The sequence below is a fragment of the Garra rufa genome, chromosome 7 (genome assembly GCF_049309525.1).
Source record: "Garra rufa chromosome 7, GarRuf1.0, whole genome shotgun sequence".
NCBI classification, from domain to species: Eukaryota; Metazoa; Chordata; class Actinopteri; order Cypriniformes; family Cyprinidae; genus Garra; species Garra rufa.
Window position 1 is genome coordinate 4,954,831 of NC_133367.1, and position 15,462 is coordinate 4,970,292.

Here is a 15,462-nt window from a genome sequence, read left to right on the forward strand (position 1 = left end):
ACTTTGGTTGTGCATTTTTGGTCTCTTTAATGATTTATTTTTGGTTTTTTAAACTTATTTACCAAGTGAACTTATTTTTATTTACAAAAAGTTTTATTTGTTTTTTTTAATGTCTAAAACTATTTTATTTATTTATTTATTTTTATTTTAGTCACTTTGTTGTGCATTTTTGGTCTTTTTAATGACTTATTGTTCATTATTTTAACTTATTTAACAAATGAACTTATTTTTTATGTCTAAAACTATTTGTTTATTATTTTTTTTAATTTTAGTAACTTTGTTGTGCCTTTTTGGTCTTTTTTGGACTTATTTTTTGGTTATTTAAACTTGTTTACCAAGTGAACTTATTTTTATTTACAAAAAGTTTTATTCATTTTTTTTATGTATAAAATTTATTTATTTATTCATTCATTCATTCATTCATTTTTTTGTTTTTAGTAACTTTGTTGTGCATTTTTGTTCTTTTCAATCATTTATTTTGTTATTTAAACTTATTTACCAAGTTAACTTATTTTTATTTACAAAACGTTTTATTAGTTTTTTAATGTCTAAAACAATTTATTTATTTTTTCAAAATTTTAGTAACTTTGTGTATTTTGTACATTTTAATTATTGTTGGTTATGTAAACTTATTGTTATTTTTTAGTATCATGTCTAAAACTAAATTAAAATGCTGAATGTTGAAATAAAGTAGTTTATAAATGGTTTGAATTAGATTTATGAATTTCTGCTTTCATTTTAATTTTAGTTAGTTTTAATTTTTTGTACCTTTTTTTTTATTCATTTGTTTTTTTTATTATGTCTGTATAAGTTTCATTAATTTTTTTTATTTGAGCTTTAGTTTGAGTTATTTTAGTACATTAAGTAAAACTAAATAAAAACGAGAAATGTTGATTAGCTGAAATAAAATAAGTTCATTAATTTTATAATTAGATTTTAGATTTAGTTATTTATTTTAGTTTTTAATAATTGTGTGTTTTTGTAATTTGTATTCGTTTTCTTTTTCATTTGTATATATTCCAGTTTTATAAGAAGAATATTTTAGATACAAATTTTACCAATTTAAAAAAAAAATGTTCTTGATGCAACTAATTGAAATAAGTTACTTTATGTTATTTTTTAAATATTTGTTTTCAGTTTTTTTGAGCTTTAGTTTTAATAATTTTTACTACATAAAGTAAAACTAAATGAAATTGAGAAATGTTAAATATCTGACTATTGTTATTAGATTTTGGCTTTCCCTTTCTTTTTTTTAAGTTTTTAACAATTTGTTTTTGTATTTTTTATTATTTTTAGTTTTTTTTTATTTGTCTTTTATTGCAGTTCAAGTAACAAAAAACATTTTTGTTGTTGACAATAATGACGAGTTATTTCTGAATAATAATTCTGCTTATTTCTTTCCCTAAAACCAAAGCCTGTGAAAAAGACACCAGAGCCCTCATCTCCAGTCAAAACGGTGGATGACGATGAAGACGAAGATGACGAGGAGACGCCGCCGCCTGTCGTCGCACCACGACCAGAACACACCAAGAGCGTAAGAAGACGTTAAAAATAGTATAGGCTTTATAAAAAAGAAATCGATATTTGGCTATTTGCAGTCTTTTATTTAATTATAAGATAAAGATTTTTTCTTTTTAAAGACATTTAAAAAAAAATGGAAATTTTGGAGTTTTTTTTTTATATATATTTTTATATATTTATTTTATTTAATGTCTGTATAGTTCAACAATAGCATTGTTTTGTACATTTTGGGATATTGCATCTAAAATGCTGGACGGAAATGCCAAGATGTGCTTAAAATCAGTTTTAAATTTTTTTGAGTTGGTAGTATTGAGATACTATTGTTTCTGTTTTTATTTTAAGAATTTAAGAAATATTTTTAGTAATTTTGCTGGATTTATTTATTTATTTGTAGACTTTTTATTACATAATTTTATTAGATTTTTATAAAGTTATAAAAAACGATAAGTGGAATATCATGGAAAGTGGGATACGTGGAAATGCCAGGATGCACTTAAAATCTGTAACAAAAAAAGTTGATCTGGTAGTAGTTTTTATTATTATTTATTATTATTTTTTATTTATTATTTATTTTATTATCTATTTTTCACAATTTTTGGGGGAATTTTTTTTTGTAGATTTTTGGGAGGTTTTGGATAAAAATATGAAACTTTTTTTTGGAACTGGTTGTATTGAGAGATTATTTATATTTATATAATTAAATATTTTTAGTATTTTGGTTGGATTTTTGTAGATTTTGTAGATACAATTATTGAAGAAGAAAAAAACGCTAGGTGGAAATGCCAGGATGTAATTTTTTTTTTCAGCTGGTAGTATTGAGATACTATTATTTCTATTTATCTATCTTTTATTTTTAGAATTAAAAAAACAAACATTTTGTAGGTATTTTTTTGTATGTGTATTTTGGGTTTTTTATTTTAAAAATATGAAAATCACTAAGTGGAAATAACAGGATGCATTTAAAAACCATTATCTGGTAGTATTGAGATTATTAATTTTATTTTTATTTTTTTAATTAAACAATTTTTTTTGTAATTTTGATGGATTTATTTAGTTTTTGTAGATTTTTTATTTTTTTTATTTTTTTAGTATAAAAATATTAAAAAACGCTAAGTGGAAATGCCAGGATGCTCTTAAAATATATATGTTTTTTTTTTTGAGCTGGTAGTATTGAGACTAATATTTCTAATTAAAAAATGTTTTTAGTAATTTTGTTGGATTTTCTTTTTTTAAAATATAATATTTTGGGGTTTTTTGTATTAAAAAAAACATTGTACATTTTTTTGGTAGTATTAAAATACTATTATTTCTACTTGTATTAAAAAAAATATATTTTTTCGTAATTTGTAAAAAAAAAAAAGTATATAAAATATAAAAACCACTAAGTGTAAATGATAGGATGCACTTAAAAAAAATGAGCTGGTAGTATTGAGCTACTATTATTTCTATTTTTGTTCTTAGAAATAAAAATATATTTGTATTAATTATGTTTTTTTTTTTCTTTGTAGATTTTGTTTAAAAAAAAAAAATAACGCTAGGTCGAAATGCCAGGATGCACTTAAAATCTGTGTAAAAAATTTTTTTGAGCTGGTAGTATTGAGATGCTCTTATTTCCTTTTTCATTGATAGAATTTAAAAATAATTTTGTTGTAATTTCATTGGGAATTTATTTTGTAGCTGGTAGAATGTAAATACTATAGGTTCAATTTAAATTTGTAGTAATCTTGTTATTTTTTTATTTTTGTGATTCATTTTTAATGAATTTAAATTTAAATTTTTTTTTTGTAATTTTTAGTTTTAAATTAATTTTTGTTCTTTTAAAATTTCTATATAGATTTTATTACATTATTTCCATTTTTGTTGTTTTAGTACATCTAAATAAAAATTAGAATTGTTGACTTGGCAAGTAGCTAAAACAAAAAACGTACTATATACTATATATAAATATACTATAGTTTATTTCAAGTAAAGAAATTATTTTTTTTTTCATAAAATTAAATTTTCCCTCCCATTTAACTATGATAACTGTTGTTATTTCAGGTATATACTCGACCATCAGTCATCGACCCCCTTCCTCCTCCAGTCACGTCTCCGGACAGCGAGGTCGCATCGAAGGCCGCCGATCGACAGAGACCCAAAAAGGGCAAGATGACAGACGAGGAGATCATGGACAAGCTCCGTACGTCTTCGTATAAGAAGTTCTTACCTGCAGTTAACTGCTTTGAAAGACTCGAGCCACATGTCCTCTCTTTGATTTCCAACAGGAACCATAGTCAGTATTGGAGATCCAAAAAAGAAATACACACGATACGAGAAGATCGGACAAGGGTAGGTCCCACAGTTCTTCTCAAAAATTCATGTTATTGTTCCGTTCAAAGTTGGAGATCAATAATTGCGTTTTTCCACAGAGCTTCGGGAACCGTGTTCACTGCCATCGATGTTGCTACTGGACAGGAAGTAATGCAAGAGAGCCAAACAGATTCGTTGATATTCGTTTTTCCGCATTTTGTGTGATCTCAACACGTTTCTGTTTCTCAGGTGGCCATCAAACAGATCAACCTGCAGAAGCAGCCCAAGAAAGAGCTGATCATCAACGAAATTCTCGTCATGAAGGAATTGAAGAATCCAAACATTGTCAACTTCTTAGACAGGTAAACGCTCTTCAAGAGACAACATCGCTTGTCAGTTTATTCAACTTGGCCTTCAGTTCCAGGTAAAAAAAGTCCAAGTTGACCATAATAATTGGACACCACTTAGCATTGAACTGTGGATATTGCATAAAAAGTGCTAGATGAAAGTGCCAATTTTTTGTGCGATATTCCAATTTTTCACCAAATTCATTAAGTTCATAACTTTGCTTGGGAAACTAGCTAATGATGCCAAGGTTTACAGGTGTTAATTGTGCACTTTTTATATGATATTCCAATTTTTTGCACAAGTTTTATTCGTAAGTTTTACGAGTGTTAATTGTTCAAGTATTTTATGTGATATTGCATTTTTTCGCGAAATTCGTTAAGTTCGTAACTTTGGTTGGAAACACAGCCAATGATTCCATCAAGGTTTGATTGTTGATTTTTGCACATTTTATGCTATATTCAATTTTTTCGCGAAAGTTTAATTGGTAACTTTCAATGGAAACAGCTAAAGATGCCATGAAATTGAGCCAGTGTTTTACGCAATTTTCCCATTTTTCACGTAATTTTAATTCAGAACTGTTTGGAAAAATAACTAATGGCGCCATAAAGGTTTACGAGTGTCAATTGTGCAAATGCAATATTCCAGTTTTTCACAAAATTTGTTAAATTCATAACTTTGGTTGGAAACCTAGCTATTGATGCCACAAAGTTTTACGAGTGTTAATTGTTCAAGTATTTTATGTGATATTGCATTTTTTTTCGAAAAATTAGTTAAATTCGTAACGTTGGTTGGAAACACAGCCAATGATTCCATCAAGATTTGATTGTTGATTTTTGCACATTTTATGCTATATTCAAATTGTTCGCAAAAATTTAATTTGGTAAATTTCAAATTCTGTAAATTCGTAACTTTGGTTGGAAAACTAGCTGTTAATTGTGCAAATGTTATTCCAATTTTTGGGACAGTTAAGTTCATAACTTTGCTTGGGAAACTAGCTAATGATGCCAAGGTTTACAGGTGTTAATTGTGCACTTTTTTATATGATATTCCAATTTTTTGCGCAAGTTTTATTCGTAAGTTTTGCGAGTGTTAATTGTTCAAATATTTTATGTGATATTGCATTTTTTCGCAAAATTCGTTAAGTTCGTAACTTTGGTTGGAAACACAGCCAATGATTCCATCAAGGTTTGATTGTTGATTTTTGCACATTTTATGCTATATTCAAATTGTTCGCAAAAATGTAATTGGTAAATTTCAAATTCTGTAAATTCGTAACTTTGGTTGGAAAACTAGCTGTTAATTGTGCAAATGTTATTCCAATTTTTGGGACAGTTAAATTCATAACTTTGCTTGGGAAACTAGCTAATGATGCCAAGGTTTACAGGTGTTAATTGTGCACTTTTTTTTATAGGATATTCCAATTTTTTGCACAAGTTTTATTCGTAAGTTTTACGAGTGTTAATTGTTCAAGTATTTTATGTGATATTGCATTTTTTTCGTTAAATTCGTAACTTTGTTTGGAAACACAGCCAATGATTCCATCAAGGTTTGATTGTTGATTTTTGCACATTTTATGCTATATTCAAATTGTTCGCAAAAATTTAATTGGTAAGTTTTAAATTCTGCAAATTCGTAACTTTGGTTGGAAAACTAGCTGTTAATTGTGCAAATGTTATTCCAATTTTTGGGACAGTTAAGTTCATAACTTTGTTTGGAAACACAGCCAATGCTTCCATGAAGGTTTGAGTGTTAGTTGTGCACATTTTATGCTATCTTCGAAATTTTCACGAAAGTTTAATTGGTAACTTTCAATGGAAACAGCTAATGATGCCATGAAATTGAGCCAGTGTTTTACGCAATTTTCCCATTTTTCACGTAATTTTAATTCAGGACTGTTTGGAAAAATAACTAATGGTGCCATAAAGGTTTACGAGTGTTAATTGTGCAAATGCAATATTCCAGTTTTTCACAAAATTTGTTAAATTCATAACTTTGGTTGGAAACCTAGCTATTGATGCCACAAAGTTTTACGAGTGTTAATTGTTCAAGTATTTTATGTGATATAGCATTTTTTTTGCAAAATTCGTTAAGTTCGTAACTTTGGTTGGAAACACAGCCAATGATTCCATCAAGGTTTGATTGTTGATTTCTGCACATTTTATGCTATATTCAAATTGTTCGCAAAAATTTAATTGGTAAATTTCAAATTCTGTAAATTCGTAACTTTGGTTGGAAAACTAGCTGTTAATTGCGCAAATGTTATTCCAATTTTTGGGACAGTTAAATTCATAACTTTGCTTGGGAAACTAGCTAATGATGCCAAGGTTTACAGGTGTTAATTGTGCACTTTTTTTTTATAGGATATTCCAATTTTTTGCACAAGTTTTATTCGTAAGTTTTACGAGTGTTAATTGTTCAAGTATTTTATGTGATATTGCATTTTTTTTTTCCGCAAAATTCGTTAAGTTTGTAACTTTGGTTGGAAACACAGCCAATGATTCCATCAAGGTTTGATTGTTGATTTTTTCACATTTTATGCTATATTCAAGTTGTTCGCAAAAATGTAATTGGTAAATTTCAAATTCTGTAAATTCGTAACTTTGGTTGGAAAACTAGCTGTTAATTGTGCAAATGTTATCCCAATTTTTGGGACAGTTAAATTCATAACTTTGCTTGGGAAACTAGCTAATGATGCCAAGGTTTACAGGTGTTAATTGTGCACTTTTTTTTATAGGATATTCCAATTTTTTGCACAAGTTTTATTCGTAAGTTTTACGAGTGTTAATTGTTCAAGTATTTTATGTGATATTGCATTTTTTTCGTTAAATTCGTAACTTTGTTTGGAAACACAGCCAATGATTCCATCAAGGTTTGATTGTTGATTTTTGCACATTTTATGCTATATTCAAATTGTTCGCAAAAATTTAATTGGTAAATTTCAAATTCTGCAAATTCGTAACTTTGGTTGGAAAACTAGCTGTTAATTGTGCAAATGTTATTCCAATTTTTGGGACAGTTAAGTTCATAACTTTGTTTGGAAACACAGCCAATGCTTCCATGAAGGTTTGAGTGTTAGTTGTGCACGTTTTATGCTATCTTCGAAATTTTCACGAAAGTTTAATTGGTAGCTTTCAATGGAAACAGCTAATGATGCCATGAAATTGAGCCAGTGTTTTACGCAATTTTCCCATTTTTCACGTAATTTTAATTCAGGACTGTTTGGAAAACTAGCTAATGATGCCATGAAGGTTTACGAATGTTGTGTAAATGTTTTGCGAGATATTCCAATTTTCTTGAACAGTTTAGTTTGTAACTTTGGTTTCAAATGGCCAATGATTCTATGAAGGTTTGAGTCTTATTTTTGCTTGTTTTATGCGATATTCCAATTTTTTGTGCGAGTTTATTTGGTAACTTTTAATGGAAACATAGCTAAAGATGAAATAAAGTTTCACAACTGTTCATTGTGCAAATGTTTCTGCAATATTACAGTTTTCACAAAATTAGTTACTTTTGAGACTTTGAAAAACTAGTTAATGATTTCATGGAGGTTTACGAACGTTAATTGTGAACGTTTTCTGCAATATTCCAATTTTTCAGTTTTCAATTGAAAGGTTTCAATGGAAACTGCTAATGATACAAAATGAGTTTAAGAGTATTATGAATGTTTCATGCAATATTTCAGTTTTTTTGCACAAATTTAATTTGTACCTTTCAATGGAAATGGCTAATTATGCTATGAAGGTTTAAGAGTGTCATTTGTGCAAATGTTTTATTTGATATTTCAGTTTTTAAAATTAATATTTTTCTATGGAAACATAGCTAAAGATGCCATGATATGCCAATATCTATGGTTTGAAGCACAGCTAATGGTGCCATGAAGGTTTACTGTGTGTTGATTGTGCAAATGTTTTATAGAAAATTCCAGTTTTTCACACAAGTTAGATTTTTTACTTTCAGTGGAAACTGCTAATGATGGCATGAAGGTTTAAAAGTGTTAATTGTGTCTCTTCTACAGTTTTCTGGTAGGTGAGGAGCTGTTCGTCGTGATGGAGTACTTGGCCGGCGGCTCGCTCACAGACGTCGTAACTGAGACATGCATGGACGAGGCCCAGATCGCCGCCGTTTGCCGAGAGGTGCGTTGAAGTCAAAACGTCCTCCTGCCGAACTCATAGACTTGCTGAAAAACCTACTTTGGTTTTGGGCGAAACCCTGACGATAAATGCCCAAATGAGCTCTGGTCTAAATCAGTCCTAGTATGTTTTAACAGGAAGTAACCCTGTCGCTTAACTAATGAACTTCCTCTTGTCTGTTATCTCTCAGTGTTTGCAAGCGCTAGAGTTTCTGCATGCTAATCAGGTCATTCATCGAGACATCAAGAGTGACAACGTGCTTCTGGGAATGGACGGTTCTGTCAAGCTAAGTACGTTCTCACTTCTGTATGCAAACGCTCTGGTTTTTACCACTGGAAACGGACTAAAGTTTACCACAAAGATGTTGATTGTGGTTAGGGGTGAAGTCTTTGAAAGGTGCCTTTACACCTGGTTCTCTGAGACGCTAAAAACGTGTTTGGTTTGGTTTAGCTGCTCGTTCTAAACAGTTGAGCTCTTGTGAGCCAAAACTTGCCCACTATAAGGAAACTGCGAACAAACTTTTCCTATGAAAGACGTTCAAGTCAATAAAGTCAATCTAGCGTTTTAGGTCTGATGGAATTGTTTATGTATTTTTGGCATTTCACCATCTTCTTGATCAACACCAATGTATGCAACCATATGACCAACTGATCTTCAGTTCTCACATCCTGATTGTCATTGGCGTTAAAAATGGCATATTTCAAGACTAAAGTCTATATGTTCCGTTTAAGTCGTCAATGAAGTTAAACAAACCAGGAAATGTCTCTAAACCATTTTTATCTTCTTCTACTCCATAGCGGACTTTGGGTTTTGTGCCCAGATCACTCCTGAACAGAGTAAGAGGAGCACCATGGTGGGAACGCCATATTGGATGGCTCCGGAAGTCGTGACGCGCAAAGCCTACGGACCCAAAGTCGACATTTGGTCCTTGGGCATCATGGCTATCGAGATGGTGGAGGGAGAACCGCCGTACCTCAACGAGAATCCACTGAGGGTACGTTGGTATCATTGGTTCTCCAAGAAGTTAGCGATGTGGCCACGTCCAGGAATGATACTGTGCGATATTACAATTTTCTTGAACAGTTGAGTTTGTAACATTTGATTTCATGAAGATTTCATGTTATAATGAGAGATTCCCATTTTTCGCACAAGTTTAATTCGTAACTTTCAATGAAAACATAGCTAATGATGCCATGAAGTTTTACAAGTGTTAATTGTGTAAACGTTTAATGCAATATTCCAATTTTCCACAAAATTCACTCAATTCATACATTTGGTTGAAAAAAAATAGCTAATGATGCCATAAAGGTTTACGAGTGTAAATTGTGCAGATCTTTTAAGCGTTATTCCATTTTTCCCCCAAATACGTTAAATTAGCTAATAGCTACGTTTAAAATAACTAATGATGCCATGAAGGTTTAAGAGTGTTAATTGTGAACATTTAATGCAATATTCTATTTTTTTTTTTGCATGAGTTTATTTGGTAGCTTTCGATGGAAACAAAACAAATGATGCCATGAAGTTATGTGAGTGTAAATTGTGCAATTTTTTGCATAACTTTAATTCAGAACTGGTTGGAAACATAGCTCATGATGATGATATGAATGTTTTAAGAGTGGTAATTGAGCAAACGTTTTAATGCGATATTAAATTTTTTTCCCCAAAATCGTTAAATTCGTAAATTTGGAAACACCCAATGATTCCATGAAGGTTTTAATGTTAATTGTTCAGGTTTTTATATGATATTCCAATTTTTGCACAAGTTTAATTGGTAACTTTCGATGGAAACATAGCTAATAATGCTATATAGTTTTACGAGAGTAAATTAGGCAAATGTGTTGTGCCATTTTTTGCATAACTTTAATTCGGAACAGGTTGGAAACATGGTGCCATGAATGTTTAAGAGTGTTAATTGTGCAAATGTTTTATGCCATTTTCCATTTTTCCCCAAATTTGTTAAATTCGTAACTTTGGTCAGAAAACTAGTTAATGATGCCATGAGCAAATGTTTTGTGCACTTTTTTGCATAACTTTAACTCAGAACTGGTTGGAAACATAGCTCATGGTATGAATGTTTTAAGAGTGTTAATTGTGCAAACTAAAATTCGTTAAATTCGTAGATTTGGAAACAGCTAATGATTCCAGGAAGGTTTGATTGTTAATTGTGCAGGTTTTATATGATATTTTCTAATTTATACACAAGTTTAATTGGTAACTTTCAATGGTAACATGGCTAATAATGCCATGGAGTTTTACGAGAGTAAATTGTGCAAATGTTTTGCACAATTTTTCGCATAAATTTAATTCGGAACAGGTTGGAAACATGATGCCATGATGTGAATATTCAAATGCGATATTCCAATTTTTGCATTGGTTAAATTCGTAATTTTGAATAGAAACATAGCTAATGATGCCATGAAGGTTTAAGAGTGGTAATCGCAAACATTTAATGCAATATTCCAACGAGTTTATTTGTTCGCTTTCAAAGGAAACATGGCTAATAATGCCATGAAGTTTTACAAGTATACACTATGCAAATGTTTTGCGCAATTTTTCGCATAACTTTAATTTGGGGCATGTTGGAAACACCGCTCATGATGCTGTAAATGTTTTAAGAGTGCTAATTGTGCAAATGTTTATGTGATACTCAATTTGCCCTTAATTTTTTTAATTTGTAACTTTGGTTGGAAAACTAGCTAATGATACCATGAAAGGTTGCAAGTGCTAATTGCGCAAATGCGATCTTTCACATTTTTGAAGTAGTTAAATTTGTAATTTTGATGCAAAACATAGCTAAAAATGACAAAGTTTTACAAGTGTAAATTGTGCAAATGTTTTGTGCCCTTTTTTTTTGAATAACTTTAATTCGGAACAGGTTGGAAAAATGATGCCATGAATGTTTAAGAGTGTTAATTGTGCAAATGTTTTAAGCGTTATTCCATTTTCCCGCTAATTTGTTAAATTCATAACGTTGGAAACAGCCAATGATTCCATGAAGGTTTGAGTGTTAATTGTGCAGGTTTTATACATTATTCCAAATTTTTAGCTTTTATTGGGAACCATGAAGTTTTACGAGAGTAAATTGTGCAAAGGTTTTATGCCATATTCCATTTTTTCCCCAAATTCATTAATTTCGTAACTTTGGTTGGAAAACTATCTAATGATGCCATGAAGGTTTGCGAGTGTTAATTGTGCAAATGCGATATTCCAATTTTTGCAATGGTTAAAATCGTAAGTTTGATTAGAAACAGATCTTATGACGCCATGAAGGTTTTCAAATGTTAATTGTGTATGTTTTAAGAGATACTAAACTCCTGAACTCTTTCTTCCTCAGGCGCTCTACCTGATTGCCACCAACGGGACTCCAGAGTTGCAGAGTCCTGAAAAGTTGTCGCCCATCTTCCGAGACTTCCTGAGTCGCTGTCTGGAGATGGACGTGGAGAAGAGAGGTGGAAGCAAGGAGCTTTTGCAGGTAAACCAGCTAGCAGTTGAAGAATAATAACGTGTTCGACTTGTTGGAACTTGTCATTGATCAATCCTGCTTTCGCCTTCAGCATCCCTTCCTGAAGCTGGCGAAGCCTCTCTCGAGTCTCACTCCTCTGATTTTGGCGGCCAAGGACGCCATGAAGAACAACCGCTAGCTGTGCCCGCGAGCGCAGCGGACTGCTGAACACTCTCGAAAATCTGTGCCAGGTGTTTTTTTACCAGTGTGTCAACAGCATATCAGTGTTGCCAAATCAAAACTCCAAGCATTTCATTCGGGTCCTTGCCTGTTTTTAAACCTGTATTGACCGCCGTGGTGTCGGGGGACATTAGATGTTCTCCTCGTCCTCCTGCTCTCGTTAGATTCTTGTGGGACTTTGTGTTTTATGTATGAACTCTTCCACTCTTTGGCTTCTCTAGACCTCATATGTTCCACGATTGGTGAACCGAATCAATTGTGGTGATTTCAAACCCAGCTGGAGATCTTTTGTTAGTCTTTTCTTTGTTTCTGTAGCCAGAATCACGACTGAAAACTGTGTAGCCTACTCCTGTTCTTGACCCGAAGGGAAGAGCACCTTACCGATACACGCCAACTGCGAGCAGTGAATGATTTTTGTAGTCACGTGTGCCTTTGTTGTTATTCCAGCAAACACCTTTATACTCTGTCTGAAGGGGCAGGTTTTTTTTGCCATTGAACTTCCTCTAACCTGAGACGAAACTTTCATGTGATGAAATGTGTATATGACGTACTTCGAAGAAGCGTAGCATTTCAGTCGACGTAGTTAACCAAAAGCAGGACGCGTAGATTTAGATAGGTGTATGTTTGTGTACATGAACACTTTTCTTGTTGTTTTAGTAACTAACAGTTTATTACGAAGTACACGCAGTTGTCCAGAAGTCACGATGTAAGAACTGATAACTATTTTTATGCTTTTCAGTCACTTGTTTTGCAAGTAAAAGCCGGATTCCTGCAAATCTCTGTGAACAATACAGTCATTGCATCATTGTGTCCATCTCTTGTTCTTCATTAAAAGAGGACTTGAAACTTGAGATTAGAATAAACTCTCTCTATTCAGGGGACTTTTTATAGTCTGTTTGAACCTTGTCATGAGTTAATGGGGTCATTCCTGTTGTGCGGTGATATTTGAGATCTCTAACTTGCATTACAACACGTACTTGTTCATCTTTGCATTGTTTTACGATGAAAACTGATTCCTGGTGGTTCATATCATTAAAGACTTTTGTTAGTTACATTCTCAATTTCCATATTTACAAATAGTTACATATTTTTAGTCCAATTTATGAAATAATTATAGGGACGTGAAAAGATATTGCATATTTAAAATGCCCTAATAATCATTTTATGTTAACAATCCATTCAATCATTTAATACTAAGGACTTTTATTACTGATTTAACTGGGTGCAGATGTGAGGATATAATATGTATTTTACATTTGCCCAAAAAATGACTAACAGTATTAAATACCGTTTTGTGTGGGTGATTTGAATTACAAATTTTCCTTCCCGCCACCAAAATTCAAACCTCAACAGTCCAGTTGTAGGCTAAGGACGCAAAAATCACCTCAGGATGGCGAAAATTTTAATTATCTATTATTTTTGTATAAAGTGGTCCATTCTTATTTCGAATATATACTCCTGAACGAAACTTTAAGGTAATTTAAGTAATTGGCTTCGAAATCAGCGTTTGGGTGGATATGGATGTTTGAAGATTATTAGCGGCTCCATCTTGTTTGTGAATATCTCAAGATTTAAAACTGACCTAAGTTTTCTTCTTAGTTAAAAGGGATCTTGTTAAACAAAGGGTTTCTCCTGTAAGATTTTCAGCTTTATTTAATAAAAAAAAAAAGTGTAGACTCGAAAAAGACGTCACTAGTGTTTTTTTAAACATAAGTGTAGCGATTTAGTACTTCTTGTAATAAAGACACGATTCTTTAATTTTCACTTGATGTAAATGTTATTTTAATAAGATATGTTTTTAGACCGTTTGCCAAAATATGAAATCATCGTGAAGGATAGTGAGCACAAACTCATGATTAAGGTAAGTTTTTCAAGTAAGGTTAAGCCCACTTTTAAAAAAAAAACGCGATTTATGTAAACTTCTATTAGTTTTAAATGGGTGTATACATGAGGAGTTTCTTTACTTTTAATATGTATTTGATATTTGCCTATAATTAAAAAAAAAAGTTTTGTTTTCGTTTTGTGGGTGATTTAAATTTAAATTTTCCTTCCCGCTGCTAATACCCAGACCTCAACGGTCGCGCTGTGAGGACCACGAGAATCACCTCAGGATGGTGGTGATGATAAATATCGATTATTTCTGTATAAAGTAGTCCATTCTTATTTCGAATAAACTACTGAACGAAAATCTAACGTGATTGCAGTAATTTGGCGTCGAATTAAGCGTCTGGGCGGATGTGGAAGATTATGAGCGGCTCCATCTTGTTGGTGAGTATCTTAAGTTTTTCACAATCGGGCGAAAACTGAGCTAAACTAAGTTTTCTTCTTAGTTAAAAGGGATCATGTTAAACAAAGGGTTTCTCCTGTAAGATTTTCTGCTTTATTTAATAAAAAAAAAACTCGAAAGAGAAAGTGTAGACTCAAAGACGTCACTGTTTTTTTAAACGTAAGTGTAGCGATTTAGTACTTCTTGTAATAAAGACACGATTCTTTAATTTTCACTTGATGTAAATGTTATTTTAATAAGATGTTTTTAGACCGTTTGCCAAAATATGAAATCATCATGAAGGATAGTGAGCACAAACTCATGATTAAGGTAAGTTTTTCAAGTACGCCCACTTTTCAAAATAAAACGCGATTTAATTCGCATTTGCGAACTTATGTAAACTTCTATTACAGTTTTTAATGGGTGTAGACATGAGGAGTTTCTTTACTTTTAATATGTATTTGATATTTGCCTATAATAAAAAAAAAAGTTTTGTTTTCGTTTTGTGGGTGATTTAATTTTAAATTTTCCTTCCCGCCGCTAATACCCCCAGCCAACATTGATATGTGGGCCCCATATGGGTTATATCTGGGCAGCATGGGTTCGATGTGGGCATGGGCTGAAAATGGGCAATTTATGTGGGTCCCATATAGGTTTGAACATATGGGACCTATATGGGATCTATGTGGGCATGGGCTCAAAATGGGCAATTTATGTGGGTCCCACATGTGTTTCACAATATGGGTCCCATATAGGTTTGAACATATGGGACCTATATGGGATCTATGTGGGCATGGGCTCAAAATGGGCAATTTATGTGGGTCCCACATGTGTTTCACAATATGGGTCCCATATAGGTTTGAACATATGGGACCTATATGGGATCTATGTGGGCATGGGCTCAAAATGGGCAATTTATGTGGGTCCCACATGTGTTTCACAATATGGGTCCCATATAGGTTTGAACATATGGGACCTTCATGGGATCTATGTGGGCATGGGCTGAAAATGGGCAGTTTATGAGGGTCCAGTGTGTTTGGGTTCCAATCTACAAAAATATGGGACCTTCGTGGGATGTGGTCAAAAATTATTTTACACACTTAAAATACATCTTTACACCTTCACACTTTTGGTTAATTGTTACTTTTTAAACAAGGAATATAATGGATAAAAATAACTACTTTATTTTTATTACCAGAGGTCTCGGCTCAAAATTATTTTGATTT

The 15,462-nt window shown here is 31.9% G+C and overlaps 1 protein-coding gene across 1 annotated transcript; it reads left to right on the forward strand.

Moving 5' to 3' along the window:
• Positions 1–1,412: 1,412 nt before the first annotated feature.
• pak2b (p21 protein (Cdc42/Rac)-activated kinase 2b) lies at positions 1,413–12,860 on the forward strand. The gene is made up of 10 exons (XM_073843957.1): positions 1,413–1,534; positions 3,562–3,700; positions 3,786–3,849; positions 3,930–3,978; positions 4,060–4,172; positions 8,174–8,291; positions 8,479–8,578; positions 9,086–9,282; positions 11,623–11,760; positions 11,843–12,860. The coding sequence occupies exons 2-10, from the start codon at positions 3,670–3,672 to the stop codon at positions 11,927–11,929; spliced, it is 897 nt and encodes a 298-aa protein (XP_073700058.1). The 5' UTR covers positions 1,413–1,534; positions 3,562–3,669; the 3' UTR covers positions 11,930–12,860.
• Positions 12,861–15,462: the final 2,602 nt, after the last annotated feature.

Bases quoted from the DNA above. Each gene is read 5' to 3' on its own strand.
- pak2b (XM_073843957.1), top strand. From the start codon at position 3,670: ATGACAGACGAGGAGATCATGGACAAGCTCC. The intron at 3,701-3,785 runs GTACGTCTTCGT...GATTTCCAACAG, and splicing joins GGAGATCATGGACAAGCTCC to GAACCATAGTCAGTATTGGA. The intron at 8,579-9,085 runs GTACGTTCTCAC...TCTACTCCATAG, and splicing joins GGACGGTTCTGTCAAGCTAA to CGGACTTTGGGTTTTGTGCC.